This window comes from Centruroides sculpturatus, unplaced genomic scaffold, assembly GCF_000671375.1.
Source record: "Centruroides sculpturatus isolate CEXI.00-Female unplaced genomic scaffold, Cexi_2.0 scaffold360, whole genome shotgun sequence".
Taxonomy (NCBI): Eukaryota; Metazoa; Arthropoda; class Arachnida; order Scorpiones; family Buthidae; genus Centruroides; species Centruroides sculpturatus.
This window is the reverse complement of record NW_019384584.1, coordinates 509054-523474: the sequence shown is the minus strand read 5'-3', so window position 1 is coordinate 523474 and position 14421 is coordinate 509054. Positions and strand designations below refer to the sequence as shown.

At 39.8% G+C, this 14421-nt stretch overlaps 1 protein-coding gene across 4 annotated transcripts in view; it reads left to right on the top strand.

Moving 5' to 3' along the window:
- The first annotated feature begins 1450 nt into the window (after positions 1-1450).
- LOC111624536 (hepatocyte nuclear factor 6-like) overlaps positions 1451-14421 on the top strand; it is a 55816-nt gene continuing 42845 nt past the window's right edge. For 2 of the 4 annotated variants that reach the window (XM_023367405.1, XM_023367404.1), the window contains exon 1: positions 1451-2781. In XM_023367405.1, coding sequence (XP_023223173.1) covers positions 1575-2781 — 1207 coding nt within the window. In that variant the 5' untranslated portion in view covers positions 1451-1574. Of the gene's footprint in view, positions 2782-9521; positions 10017-14421 lie in introns of those variants that run through there. The other 2 variants (XM_023367406.1, XM_023367403.1) reach the window with 2 other exon arrangements.

Sequence of the window (14421 nt, the reverse complement as noted above, 5' to 3'; positions counted from 1 at the left end):
GCCCTAATTATAGATGATAAGTAAATTAAATTAAAAGCAAAATATGCTATTATAAAGTGTACAAGTTCCTTTTCTTTTATGGGTTTAACGCCTATAAAAGAATTCCATTTTGACTAAGTGGTTTGTCATGCTGCACGTTTGCATGTCTACGCGCTGTGTACTATAATCGCAAACTATTAAATTTATACAAACTTTATTAAAAGTGGCATTAATCTCGACCATTCATTTCGGCGGTGTTATTGTCTGTAGCTTCGTCTTTAATTCCGCACTTATCAGTGAAGATTGAACTTTGACCTCTACGCGACCTCTTCTTTCCGTTCTTTCTATCGTACGCGCGCGGGGAGATGATCGCCATGGTAACGGTTAATGACAGCACCACCCGTCACGTAGGGGCAAGGGGCGGTGACGTCATTTGGCAAAATGACGTCATGCAGTTCAGGTGAGTTTGGACAGAAAGACGGAACGTGGGCAGAGTCGAAAGCGTTGCGTCTTTAGCAGAGACAAACAACTATGTTGACACTGGAGTGCTGTACGTTTTGCGCCATGTCAACAATGTTTGTTGCCCCGGCAACCGTGCAAGGTATGGTATGTGTATAGAGAGCATGCAATTAGGCCACCAGATCGGCCTAGCGCGTCAAAGAACGAATGGGGAGGGAGGGAAGACAAAGAAACGTTTTAAACCGCCGACTACGACTATGCAAAGGCCAGTGCTCACGCAATGTATCGACTAGGCACGCAAAACGTAACGAAGAAAAGTGTGTTGCATTACATCTGACATTTAGACGGCCACTTCCTGTTTAGATTGTTTCCAACACAAACCATTTTATTTACTTGCAGGGGACGGGGGAGGAAAATGTAGTTTGATGGATACTACTGGGACATTTCGGGTTCCGTTTCCACAGATTAGAAAGCGGCTAAAGAGGTGGCGGACACAACTGCCACTCGCTACTATGGTAACAGAGAGAGACACAAAAACGCTTTGCCACTCGCGCACGCGTCGGTCACCGTCGGACGCTTTGCTTTTTTGTTTTTTGTCTTTGTATAATTTAATTGGCGTCCGAACAGGTGGGCAATGTGCAGTGGCAGGTAAAAGCCAAGTCGAGGCGGCACAACCACGTGCTATCTAAATGAATATCGACCGTACACGTGACTATTGGCTATCGTCTGCTGGGTTGACAGCGCAGCGCATCTCGGGTCATGGAAGAGGACGGAGGGAGAGAGGCCCCGGGTGCCTCTAGGGTGCAGTCCCCAAGCCGGAAAGCTGGGCGGCCAGCTCCATGTGGGTGCAAACCTTGCTTTGCCATCAGCAGGGAGAGAACAATAGCAGACCAAGGCGCCCGCGCCGATATCCCACTCGAGCTGGCGCTTGCGCAGAGCAGGCAGGCGGGCTGCGTGCGCAGTTGACCGTCCAACATGGCGTCGAGATAGACGTAGCAGGCGTTGTGTGCCGTCCACTAGCGTCCTCACAATGGGTAGCGAGGTCCAATCACAGGTCTTTGGACTCCGTGTACGGTAAAGTGTTGGGGGGGAGGTGTGCACCGGCGTCATATGATTGTCATTAAACCTCGCAAATCATGGAAACGTCCGGAGTTGAGAGGCAACAAATCACAGAGCCAGACGGCGTCGAAGAACCCACAAGGGTTGGGTCAGTGAGTAGTCTCGATAGCGGGGACCCACCAGACCTCTTGCCTGCCGAAGTTCTAGAGGCCGACCACGCCACCGCTATGATCGACGCCAGCGACTTTCGTGCACTCGCCGAGCCCACCTACCAGACTTTGAACGGTCGCATGTCACCAGCAAGTTTTGGTGCTGCAAGCAGTTACGCAACTTTAACGCCGCTTCAACCTCTGCCTCCTATTTCCACCATGTCTGACAAGTTCTCCCATTACGGACACCACCATGCCGGTAACGTGAGTGGAAGTTTCACCTTGATGCAAAACAACGCTCTCGGAATGGGAATGAACAGTTACCAATACGACAAACTGGGAACCATGGCCGGAATGAACATGAGTCCTACCTTGGGTGCCACACACCATTCTGCCATGTCTATGATGACCGCCAACGGTTTGGGTGGACAGCAGGCGGGCATCCCTTCGCCTCCCTACTCACAGAACGGTCTGCATTCACCCGAAAAAAACATGTCTCCAGGTGGGTATGAACCTTATCCTCATCGAGATCTCAGTCGCAGTCTCGGGTCACCCCAAAGTCCAACTGTCACCCTACACACTCCCACTTCTATGATGACGACCCTCAACGGTCTGAATGCACCTCACACACCTCCTTCTAGTCATTTAGCCACACCTGGTACACCACCCGGTCTCCACGATATCAAGCCGGCCACAAGTTTGACAGCACCAACTCCGGTTTCGGCTATCAGTTTGGCCACTCCTCATCATCCGGGTCTAGGACAAGGTCAGGTACAGTCGGCTGCCCTTCAGAACACATTGGTGCAAGCCGTGGCACCCCCCAACCCTTCGGTGGTGAATCACATCAAACCCGGTGCTTCCCAGCAAAGTAATAAAGCACCGACAGCCGATGACGTCGAGGAGATTAACACCAAAGAATTAGCACAGCGGATTAGCGCAGAACTTAAACGTTATAGCATTCCTCAAGCCATATTTGCACAACGGGTACTATGTAGGTCACAAGGAACCCTCTCAGATCTGCTGAGAAACCCTAAGCCTTGGAGCAAGCTGAAATCGGGACGAGAAACGTTCCGAAGAATGTACAAGTGGCTGGAGGAACCCGAATTTCAAAGAATGTCTGCGCTGAGATTAGCAGGTAAGCCCTTTTCCGTCCTACCTTAGTATCAAAAGCATATGTATATTTATATATTTTTATATCCAACTTAAAGAACTGCTGCAGCCAAACATGTGCTACTACACTAATAAAAGAATTAAAAGACTTTCTTTTTTATTACATAAGATACTTTTTATAATAAGAACGAAATTATAGTTTAGTTATATCACGCTTTTCTCTCAATATATCATTTCATCTGACACTTTAAGGTAAGATAATCTCTTGCATAACTCATATTTCACAAGTGTATGCCTAGAAAATGCATTAAAGTGAGTCAGTTCGCGTGACTGTTGGTCCGTACAGTCGGCCGATCTTTCTGTGTAGTCGACCAGCTTTCGCTAAAGTGTGACGACATTCACTATTGTCACATTTAACACGATCGATCTGCAAAGCATCACGGAGATTAAGAATAATAATTTTGTATTTACTCAAGAACTACTGTTTGAATAATATTGGATTAGGTTTCCGTACTTGTAATACCTCGCTAAATTTTCGATAAGAACAAAATTCTTTTATAAAAAATTAATAATAATAATAATAATAGGCGTCAAAAACGTGTATGAGCTGCATAACTTCTCGTCGGGCTCGACGGAGAACACACATTTACAGGGGAGAGTTCTAGCCATGTTCCTATGATTGTCCGGTTACGTTACGTTTTTATTAATTTATCATAGTCAAAATATATGATAGATAAAGTTTTTTCACGCGACTTTTCGAAAAATATTTAGATCGGTATATAAATGGAAGAGTTTTTTTTTATTATTTTTTTGTTTAAATGTCGGTCGACCAAACATCTTTCCTATCCATTCTTTAGTCAAACTTTCCGTGAACACGATTTACTTTTAAAAAGTCTAACGAGCAGCGAATGTTTTCCGCTGTCTTTTTAAGAAACAAACGTTGGAGTAGAAGTAACGACTCGCATCATCGAACACAACCGAATTTTCTTCCCTTTTGGTCGTTCTCACATCAACCCGCGTCACTTTTACTCAGTCGAGCTGTTCATCCAAGGAAAAAAAAAAGAGCAGGAGGAGGAGAGAGAAAAAGTTTCGGTCACCGTGACATCTTTCGCTTCTAGGTGCGTTTTCCAAGCTAATTTTATTATCATAAACGGTGAGAAAATACCAGGAAAAAACAGAGCGCAGATTTCGGCTTCCTTAAATATACAGCACATTAAAGAATCGAGTATAGGAACAAATGCTGGAAATCCTTCGCTCTTCCTACCAATCTATCCACTGGGGACAGAAATGGTAAGCGAGAAGGTGGTACAGAAATAGAAAAAAAAAAGTAAAGTTGTAGGGGTAAATATTTCACGTGAACTTCCCCTTCGGAGTGACAGGAGTTTAAGGAACACAGTGTCTGGGAGGAGACCGTGTTTAGGACGTGATCCAGTGACAGTCTAGAAACGGTGGCATGATTAATGCTCCGAAGGCTGGCAGTGGGAGACAGAGAAAAGAATGGCTGTCACACGATGGAAAGCGACGCGGGAGACAAGAATTTTATTGTGAGGAAGCATCTTTTAGCGGTTAGGATTTAAGTAGGCGCCGTTGTTTTCCATAGCGAGACGTTTCTTGCCCCTTCAAGACGTCTCTTCCTTTGAACTTTGTAGCGATGCGGAGAAACGACCTTTACAGGGGAACTCCGCTATTGTTCTTGTTCCCAGGACTAGCTCGCTTGTAATTTATTGCCTGCAACTTTACTACCACCTTTTCCTCCCCGCAGTTTATTAACCCTACCTCTAGCCTTCTTCTTCACTCTTGTATGTTTACTGGACAATACATTCCTACACGTATTAAGCTCTTCTTTTTTTCCTCTCCCTAAATAAATTCATCTTTTCTGTTAACACGTTTTAAATCTCTCGATATCACTATTATTTAAAGAAAAAAAAAAGCATTTTACACCTAATGAAAATTCAAATTATTCGCAATAAATTCACAGTTTTTAAAATATTTGTTAAACAAGAAGGTAAAATTAATTTACACGTAAAAACATTTACTACTGCACATTACCAGAAACAATATTATTTTAAATAAAATTACCCTAATTTAATTATATTTACAAAATTAACTAAAACACTCCACTTTTTAAAAAATTCGCTTTTAATTAAATATAATATAAAGATGGAGAAGGGGAGAGAATTATATATATACATATAAGCTGTAAGAAGGGGTTAAAGTCGGATGAGAAATATTCTATATATATATAAAGGGAGAACAAATGTGTGGTGGGAACATACACAGCGGCTTTCGACTACAAACGGGTTCCCCCTTTAGCTAGAATCACGTGACTACACGGGCGTATCTGAGCTAGCGTTCTCCACCCCGCACAGGGAGGAAGTAAAGCTAACTAGTCCCTCACCCACCCACCAGTCCTTGTCACTTGGATTGATATATGAGTCAGCTCTGGGAGAGTTGTAGGACTGGGAGGGGGCAGCAGGTGTCGCTGCTAAGTGGGATTACTAGTATTATCCTCTTCTCAGGGTTTTGTACGTTCAGAACTGGTAATAGGGGGCACCCTTCTACCTTGTCGTCAGTGCAAGAATAAGAGTGAGAGAAAAACTTTCTTCTTCTACTGATTTTTTCTTGGCATTGTTTATCATTTATCTCCGAATTTTTCTTTTTTTTTTTTTATCTTGGTCTGCAGCATCGCTTTGTTGTTGTTATCGTTGCAAAACACACAGATGCTAAATATCACTTAACTTTTTTTTATCATCGTCGTCTTTCCCCCAAAAAACTTTAATATGGAGTAATTTGTGCTAATCTTGTGTAGGTCCATCCGTCTACTTTTTTTTTCTAGTTAAATAGTTCGAAAAATATTTAATTGTTTCCTGGTTTTCGGCCATTCCTCGATATCAGAATGCGTGGAATTACGAGTGACAATCATCGTTTCTACTTTAATAATTAAAAAAAAAAAAAAAGTCAATTAAACCGATTATATCGTTGCATTTTATAAAATTTTCAGCAATTTTTGATAGAGAAAAGATATGAAAAATTGTGCAAAAAAGATTCCTATATCGAAGTTAAACAGTCCTCACGGCATCTGCCAGAGGGTAAGGAGAGCGTGCACAACTAAACAGGACAGGTAGATGCCCAGTATTTGCAGAGAGTGAGGCCCGTTCTCCAAGTCAAAGTAGAAACTTTCAGCAAAAATCTCTGTAAAGAAAATGGGGAAAGAAATATCTTTTCCCCACTTCTTCCTTCCCCTAGGGGAGTTGCCGGAAGGAAAGGCTGCAGGCCATCCCTGACTAGTCAACCCCCTGGGGAGCTTTGAAGGGCGTGGGGAACTCGGTTTGACAGAACCTGCGATCTTTAAATATTCCGTTTTGCTATATTCAATAGAGAGAGACTCGCTCGCTCTGTTGGTCAGAAACCTGCGCTCTCTTTAATCTGCTATAATTTGAGGTGCCCCGATGACGTCAACGTCGACGTCCCCCTTTAAGAATGTTGGTCGTTGCTGCCGTCGATGACCTATTTATATTTAAAGTCTGTTATTGTCGCTCTAACACTGAATTGTTGCTTTTATTACTTATGAGTACAGTTATTGATGTACAGTACAGTACGTTACGCTTCCGTTACTCTTAATTAAGCTCAGATGATTCTTATAAATATCATTTATTAATTTTGTTTTTTAAATTCATTTAAGACAGAATTGTTACTGCAGTTGAACAGTTATCGCTGTAACCGTTACTTTCTCTGTAACGTAACGGTCTGTTACGTTGTTAAAAATTACATAAATTAATACTAGAGAAGTAATTAATTGCATAAAAACATTGCAAAAAGTATAATTTTTTTTCGTTTTAATATATTATTAACATTGTTTTTATAGATATAACGTAGCGATTTTATCAGAACGTAACTTCAGTAACGCTAATAGAGTTACGATTTAGAACAATTAAGCATTAAAATAAAAAAAAATTATAAATTACTGTCTTTCTTCGTGTTACTACAGTGTTAATAATTCATAACACAGTATAAAATTGTTGCTACAAAAGCATAACACGTAACACACAGCTACAGTTATAATTTTTGTTGCAAAAGGAACAAAACTCTTATCAAATCTACAGACTTATATACAAGAAAAACGTAACAGAATAATAATAATATAAAAAAAAAATCGTAAACTTACACTACTGCACTAATTATTATCCCCACAGTGTAGCAGATTTGTTGTTATATAAGTAATTATCCTTAAACACTAAACGGATGCACGTATAGTTACAGTATTAACGCTGTGTTAAATCGCCCGAAAAATATTACTGTATTAGTAAACTAGTAACGAGTGAAAGTTATTATTGTAGCTGTAAAGCATGGAATTGCAGCTAATTTGTAGGGTAGAAGGACTTTTGCTATTACAGTAACATTAACATTATAAATTTCACCTTTAGCCATTTCCGCACACGAATCTACTAATCTATTTGTTAGAGGGGGTAGGAAAACTTTTTACCATTAATCATTTAACATTGTTATTATTATTATTTTTTTACATTATTCATAAACAATAATAATATTTTCAGCATATTGATAACGTTTTTTAAAACAAACTTATATAAATTACGTCACGCTAAATGTCGGTAGAAGATAGCACGGCATGTATCTAATCACCTTGACGTCACACCGTACACGTATAACACATATAAGTTACAGCATTGTGAAACAACACAAGCAGCAGCAGCAGCAGCAGCAGCAGCAGCAGAGGCTATGTTAATGTAGTAGTAAAATTGGCGTGACGTCACCGCATTAGTAGAACAAACAGAAAATTATGTTAACTATAACACGAAGGGAAGAAAGAGAATGTGTATAAATATATATATTTTTTTATATTTTATGAGTGACGATCCGGCAAGGAGAGATACGACACAGGGAAAAGAAAAAAAAAAACACATCCCTACGACATCATGGGACACATTAGCTACGTCATCTTCGTTTCAGAACACGTGATTTCTGCCCGGATTAGTGAAGTAACATTTCTGTAATTGGTTTGCTCCCGCGGGTACACTTTATGACCAATTATTAATGTGGAGTAACATCGTAAGGTCTTCTCTAAGAAAAATCTAGCGAATGTAAAAGAGAAAGGGGAGGAAATTCTTTTCCATTTTTTTCGTATTTTTTAAAGTTTTTTATATATATATATATATATATTATTGGTTCCGTTTTAGTTTCGGTCCTGAGGGATGCTAGACCCACGGTAAAGGAGCGTAACATCCAACATGCGGAGTGCGTTGTTAAATGAGGCGACATGTGACAAATTGTAACGAGAAATATGACTGAGGCAGTTATAACGACGTCGAGTATAAACGTGTCACGACTGTGCTGCATGTAACTCCGCAGGTGGTTACGAGGTAGCCAAAACGGATAGATTTTATATAATAGTAGAGAATATAATGACATTCGAGCCTTAAAGTCTATGCGTAACACATGCGTTAACGCTAATATCTTGCTGTTTTTTAAAATGTTAATTCGCGCTTTATACGTAGATAATATATTCAATGAATACTTATTTAAATGTATATTTATATATAAATGGGGTCAACTTAGTTTAGATTTATTATTCAGTTAGTTTTTAGGGTCACTTTAAACTAGTTTTCTACACGTATTTTTGTAAAGATTGAAGTAAAGGAGAGCGTTTTAAACGTCGAAAAAATGTGATAAATTGAAGATATTTAGCATAAATTTTCGCGTTTTCTAGTAAAGAGCAGTTAAAAGAGACAAAGAGAGAAAGAAATATATTGTCAGCCTCCCTAATTCTCGCGGTTTCTAGACCGGAAGATTCTGACAATAAACCCACACGCTACCTATCTAAAGTCAATCTGCTACATCTTACTCGAATCTTAAAAAAACAATACCTTGGCCAAAGAGGAGAGTTGAAAAAAAAAGAGGAAAGAACGGGTGGAGGTCTTTTTTTCCCTTTCGTTTTCGTTCAGGAGGGATGGTTTCAGCTGAAGATGGGAGGGAGAAAACGTCTCCTTCCCTCTATTTCCTATGACGGTAATTGAAAAAACTGTTAACGAGGTGAAATCTCGTTTTTTTTTTTTTATATAAGGAAGAAGATGGAACTATCTGCGCGCGAAAGAAACAACGGAAGAATCTCTTTTGTTCCTTACTTGGATGAAAAATACGTGTCTTTGCCCTGACTGAAGCTACGATTCTTGCTGTAATCTGCAATTCATGCCGCAATAAACCTGTGTTCATGTATCATTTTTGGCTTTCGTGTATCATCTCGCTCGCTTTTAAATAAGTAAAATCTTCATCTAAACTAACCGTAATGGTTACGCTAAAGAAGCGTAGATAATAAATCACCAAGACGTAATACTACTACGAATCTTCTATTAATAGTTTTGTATGGCAGCTACCGTCGAAGTGGGTGGATTTTTTTTATATAAAACTGCCGTCACGGAGTGTATAAAAACGCGATTTTTTAATACAAAAAAAAAGAGGCCAATTTGATGATTCGTTATTGAATCGGAGAGGCGCCATTCCGGTGGATTTTAATAATATAAAAAGAAGTTGAAGGATAGAAACAAAGCTATTCAAAGTTAAACATTTTTCGGGACAGTTTATGGTCAAGGACAAAATTTGTAGAGAATCGGTAAGAAATGTCCCCCTAGACGATATAGGAAACGAGACAAGTGATTGATAATGCATTCGGGAATATTCTATACATACAACGCTGCTTGCAGCTATCGAGACAGTTAGACATCTCCCTTTTCACTCTCGGTTTTCTTTCAGATATTCCACAATTTCCTGTAGGAAAATGGAAAAAAAAATTCTTCGAAAGGTCTACGTGCCATAAAGTGGAGAACCTAATTAGGATGGTGGGAATTTTTATTTAGTAGAAGTGACCAACTGTTTACACCTTATATAAGATAGTTGTTCCGGCCTAAAACAAACAAGTAAATGCGAGAGAAGACACTGTTCTCGATGTTGATGACTGTCACGTTCTCCTTTCTACTTACGCACTAAGGACACGTGCCTGGGGCGACACGCCACTCCTTGCGATTCGTTAGGTAACGTGAGAATCACCAGCTGTCCCCCACCAGTTGTTGCCATGACAACGTGAACTGTTTCTGCTCTTTCTATTCTCCTCCCCTCCCCCGGAGACCGTCGGATATTCCGTGATTAACACTAATACGAAACGTTTGGATGTTGCAACGACGCAAAAGTCAACTTTCTACCAATCAGGCCACCTCATCTTTCTGTACTACGGTGGCGTTAATTAGGGGGTCGGAGTGCGGAGTTACAACGGGGTGTAGCGCGTGCAGATATAAACTTTCTTGAGCATATTCCGTTCATAAATTGAAGACGGTAAACAAATAAAGCGGGAGTAAAATCCCAAGCGTTGAGAGAGGGGGAGAAAAAAAAATTTCCAAGTTGATCCTATGGCTGCGGTGTCAATCAATCACCGGCTGCAAAACGGTTCTTGTCTGGACCTCATCTAAACTACACCTTATCTTGGTCAGAGTTGTTTAATAGCCGAATTATGCCAGACTCTTTCATTTCCTTTCCACCAATCTAATGAAGTGACCGAAGAGCGTACATAAGAATGATGTAGACAGGCAGAATTTACTGTCTTTGCAATTAATTGCAGAGTAACAGCTTGAAATCATTGGTGCCGGCTGCCAACAGACAGGACGGACTATAATAAACATTAACTTATTGAGAAACTTAATTTGTGGCTAGAAAACAGGTAGAAGTTCGGTCACTTTCCCCCAATTAAGATCTCTCTTCGAAGTAGGTCAAAAATCTACTCTCTATCGATCGGGAACACGTTCAGCTTATTTAAATTACTAATTCACTCCATTGTTTTGTTTAACTATAACATTTTTTCCCGTTTTGTTTACCTCTTTAAACTCCTGAAAAACTCTTGTTGCCTAGATCATCCGGAATTTTCATCTCGTATTATGTGTTTAGAATTAACTCTTGCTCTTCTTTCTACTCAACTACTTAACTGATGACGTACAAATTCTAGTGTAATTAAATAAACACTATACTGTATTTACGTGTTTATTCGTAACCGAGTGAGGTTTTCAGTGTTAATTAGACAATTTTTCAGTCTTTTTTTTTTAAAGTTTAATTCTATAAAATCGAGTAAAAGAAGTCGTGATTTAGATTATAGAATCCAACTTTTCCTGCTTGTTCAGCATTCTGTATCTCAAAAACTGTTTGTTCTTGTTTTATTATTGCCCAAATATCCTTTGTTACGTTTGTTTTTCTTTTGTAAAAAATGATTTTTCTGCTTTAAATTCGAGTAACATCTTCATTCAGACTCACTCTTTGCTCATTTTCCTACTTCCTTAGATGTTTCTATTGCTTATTTGCTCAGTTACTATTTGTTCCTTCTGTTGCTTTTCTTAGTTATCCTTAGTTTTTTCTTTCCTCTTCCCGTTCCTATGACCTACCTTCTTTTTCAATTACTCTTTTCCACTTTGCTCAGTAGCTCTTCTGCCAAACTTTTCTGGGGAGCTCTTTACTCAATGGCTTTTTTTTTCCTCCTGTCTTCTTTGCTCAGTTCTTCTTCATTCGCTCACTTTTCTTAGTTGTTTCGACTTCAATATATTTAATCTATTGTAATCCGCGACCTTAAAATTCCGACAAACCGACGTAAAAGTGAGATTTTTCCGTACAGAATTACGCTAAATCCTGCAGTTTAATCACGTAACAGACTCGAAACTTGTAAGGGATACTGCTTGATATAAAAGTTAAAAAAAAAAAGAAAAGTTCTATCTTTCGTGTTATTTTACAAAAGAGAACCAAACAAAAATATCATTGTCGTTTGAATCTATTGTTATTGGCTTTATGCTTATTGTTATAACAATGAAATTTTTATGTGCTATCCATTGTTACACTCCTATTGTATCAGCCGCTATAACGTCCTTCGCCTTTCTTTTATTTCTATGCTTACTTTCTTCTAATACTCTGTTAGAATGGCAAAAGTGGATTTTGACAACAATGTAATTGTTACCTGGGTAGCATCGGGCGTCTCCTAGAGCCTCCTCGCCACTAATTTGTTGCACGCGCTCAACCCGATACACAGGGAAGAGGAAGAGGAGGAGGAGGAAGAAGAGGAGGAGGAGGAGGAGGGCAATTTCCGAAAGAGGCTAATCTAATCATACTTTTGATAAAATTTCCGAAAAACGCCGATTAACCGTGTTTCGATAAATCGGGCCCTTCCGCATTAACTGCACCAATAGATATTGACCAACGGCATTCGAAGGCTGTCACACTTAGTTTGATTTTCCATTCTTCATAAAACCGTGATTGATGTCCTAGCTAACTTCTTTCAGACGAAAAATCGGACTTCGGACCGGAAAATCGGCGTTTGAATTTATGCACGAAAAAGAAAATCGAAAGTTTTTCAAAGTAAGGAAACTTTCTCCTCCTCGAATTTCACAGCCGAGATGGACTTTGGTCAGCCATAAGGGTACAAAGGTGAAGACTTGTAACTAAACTACTCAGTTAACTGGAATAAAGTTTTTTTTTTTTAAATAAAAGGAAGAAGTAATATTAAATTAGACATCGGAATTGTTATTAATAGCCGGACTGGAAGAGAAGAGTCTTCTTTCGTTATTCCTAGTAGAAACGTTGTTCTGCCACCCTCGGGGTTCTGATTGCCTGTAATCTAAAGGATCGTCGGTAGGACTTTTACAGCAGACTTCGTTACGAACCCAAGCTTTGGCTGGTGCCAGTTTTGCACTCGGATAATTGGGAGGGGAAACTATCGTCATGGCAACTAGGGGTGGGGAGAAAGATAATTTGTATCCCCGAACTGCACATCTTCAATTGCTAGCAGACAAGAGGGAGAATAATGACGAACACCAACGGAAATCTATGCGCAGCGAAGACACATATCAAAAAAGATACCTTTCGTCTTATTTTTATTGTCATCTTAATAGCAATTCTATCTGCCTCGCGCTCTTCTCTAGCACAGATCAAACTCCTGATAACATTTATGACTCTTGCTAATTCATAATATAAAACTAAATTACGCATTTTATACATTAAAAAATACACACTTTTATATGGTAAAATTATAAACTTACTTTATAAAAGTTAACAATTTTCTTTTATATATATATATATATTTCTTTTCGGCGGTCGTTTAAAATGGTAGATTTGTACAGTACATTCAACAGTACACATTTACACCGAACTTGTCAACTGTATAACAATACAAAATGGACGGGAGGCAAAATAGTTTACTCCATAATTTGAGGCCCATTATGCCTGCGCCAATCGATATCGATTAAAATTAATGCCCCGTTAAACAAACTTATATTTCCCACAGTACAATCATCAAATTTTAACAGGGATCCATTTGTTGATTGATTTATTTATTTATTTATTTATTCGGGGAATTAATTAAAGAAAGGAGTAAAAAAAAAACAATTGGGGGGCGAAGAAGGAAACGGTAGATGATATGCTCTACCAGATGTTTTTGTTTGGTGAAGTGCAGTCAATATGGACACTTATATGTCGCTTAATAAGATCAATGTATCAGGAACAAGAAGGTGAAGTGTCACGGCCAAATCCGATTACTATCTCTACACTCTGCTTGTTACCAGATGTCCGTGATTTTACCGTTTCGTACCAGTTACTGTTACCGCAATATCACGGAGGAATTACTGTTGAAAGTTTTTAAAAACGTCGAATTGGCTCGTTTGTTACCTCTGTGGCACTTTACGAAGTGTTGGCTGGAGCCGGCACCTCTGTTCTGGAGGAGAAATCTCCCCCCCCCACGAATAGGTAAAGGTGTGACTGTTTGTGTTCGCTCATTACAGGTTAGGTTCGACGGGAGGGTGGACTGGATTAACGTGAAAGGCTCTCTCTGTTTTGCCGGATCTGGGGCCCGAGGGCACAGAAACGGGGTGCAGCTAGCGTTGACGGTGCTGCCGGCCGATGGTGCGTGCCGAGTCGGTGGCGTGTGGCCGTCGTCATGGAGACCAGCAAACACCTCTCGCATGAGTCACACCGCACGGACGGGACATTTTTTCGTCACGTGATCCACGCGTGTGACTCGCGTGACGTCAGATCTTTTCTGGTTGGGGGGAGTCTCGGGCGCGCGAGGAAAAGGATAATAATAATTACCAAGCTCGAACCGAATCCTAAACCCGTTAACTGTCGGAAGAAAAATGTCCGAAGCAAACGGCAAATTGCAAACGAGTCGGATCTTTATATTAATTATCACAGGAGGAGAAATTAAAATATAAACTAATTAATTTAAATCGTTAAAAAGATGGAGTCGCGTGAGAGGAGTTAACCTTCCCACGCCACTTCGCAGTAAACAATTACAAAATTGCATCGAGTTGCACTCTTGTGGATGACATTGTGACACTAACATTCTTATAAATTATCGATTCGTAATTAACTCTATACTAAATTCCGAACCGGTGTTATAGAGCGATTTTTGATATTTTCTAGCATCAACCCGGGCCACATCCGAGCTTAGTCAAGTGAGAGGGTTTTTAGCTTCGCATCCGATTTTATTCATGAAGCAAAAGTAATTAGAAGTGGAAATTTCGCCCAGATATATAACACGATAAAGATCTAATCCTATTCGATGTATGGTTTAAGATGTAACATTTATCGGGATTGAGGAAGGGGGAGAGAAAAAAGTAAAGGAGGGGAGGAG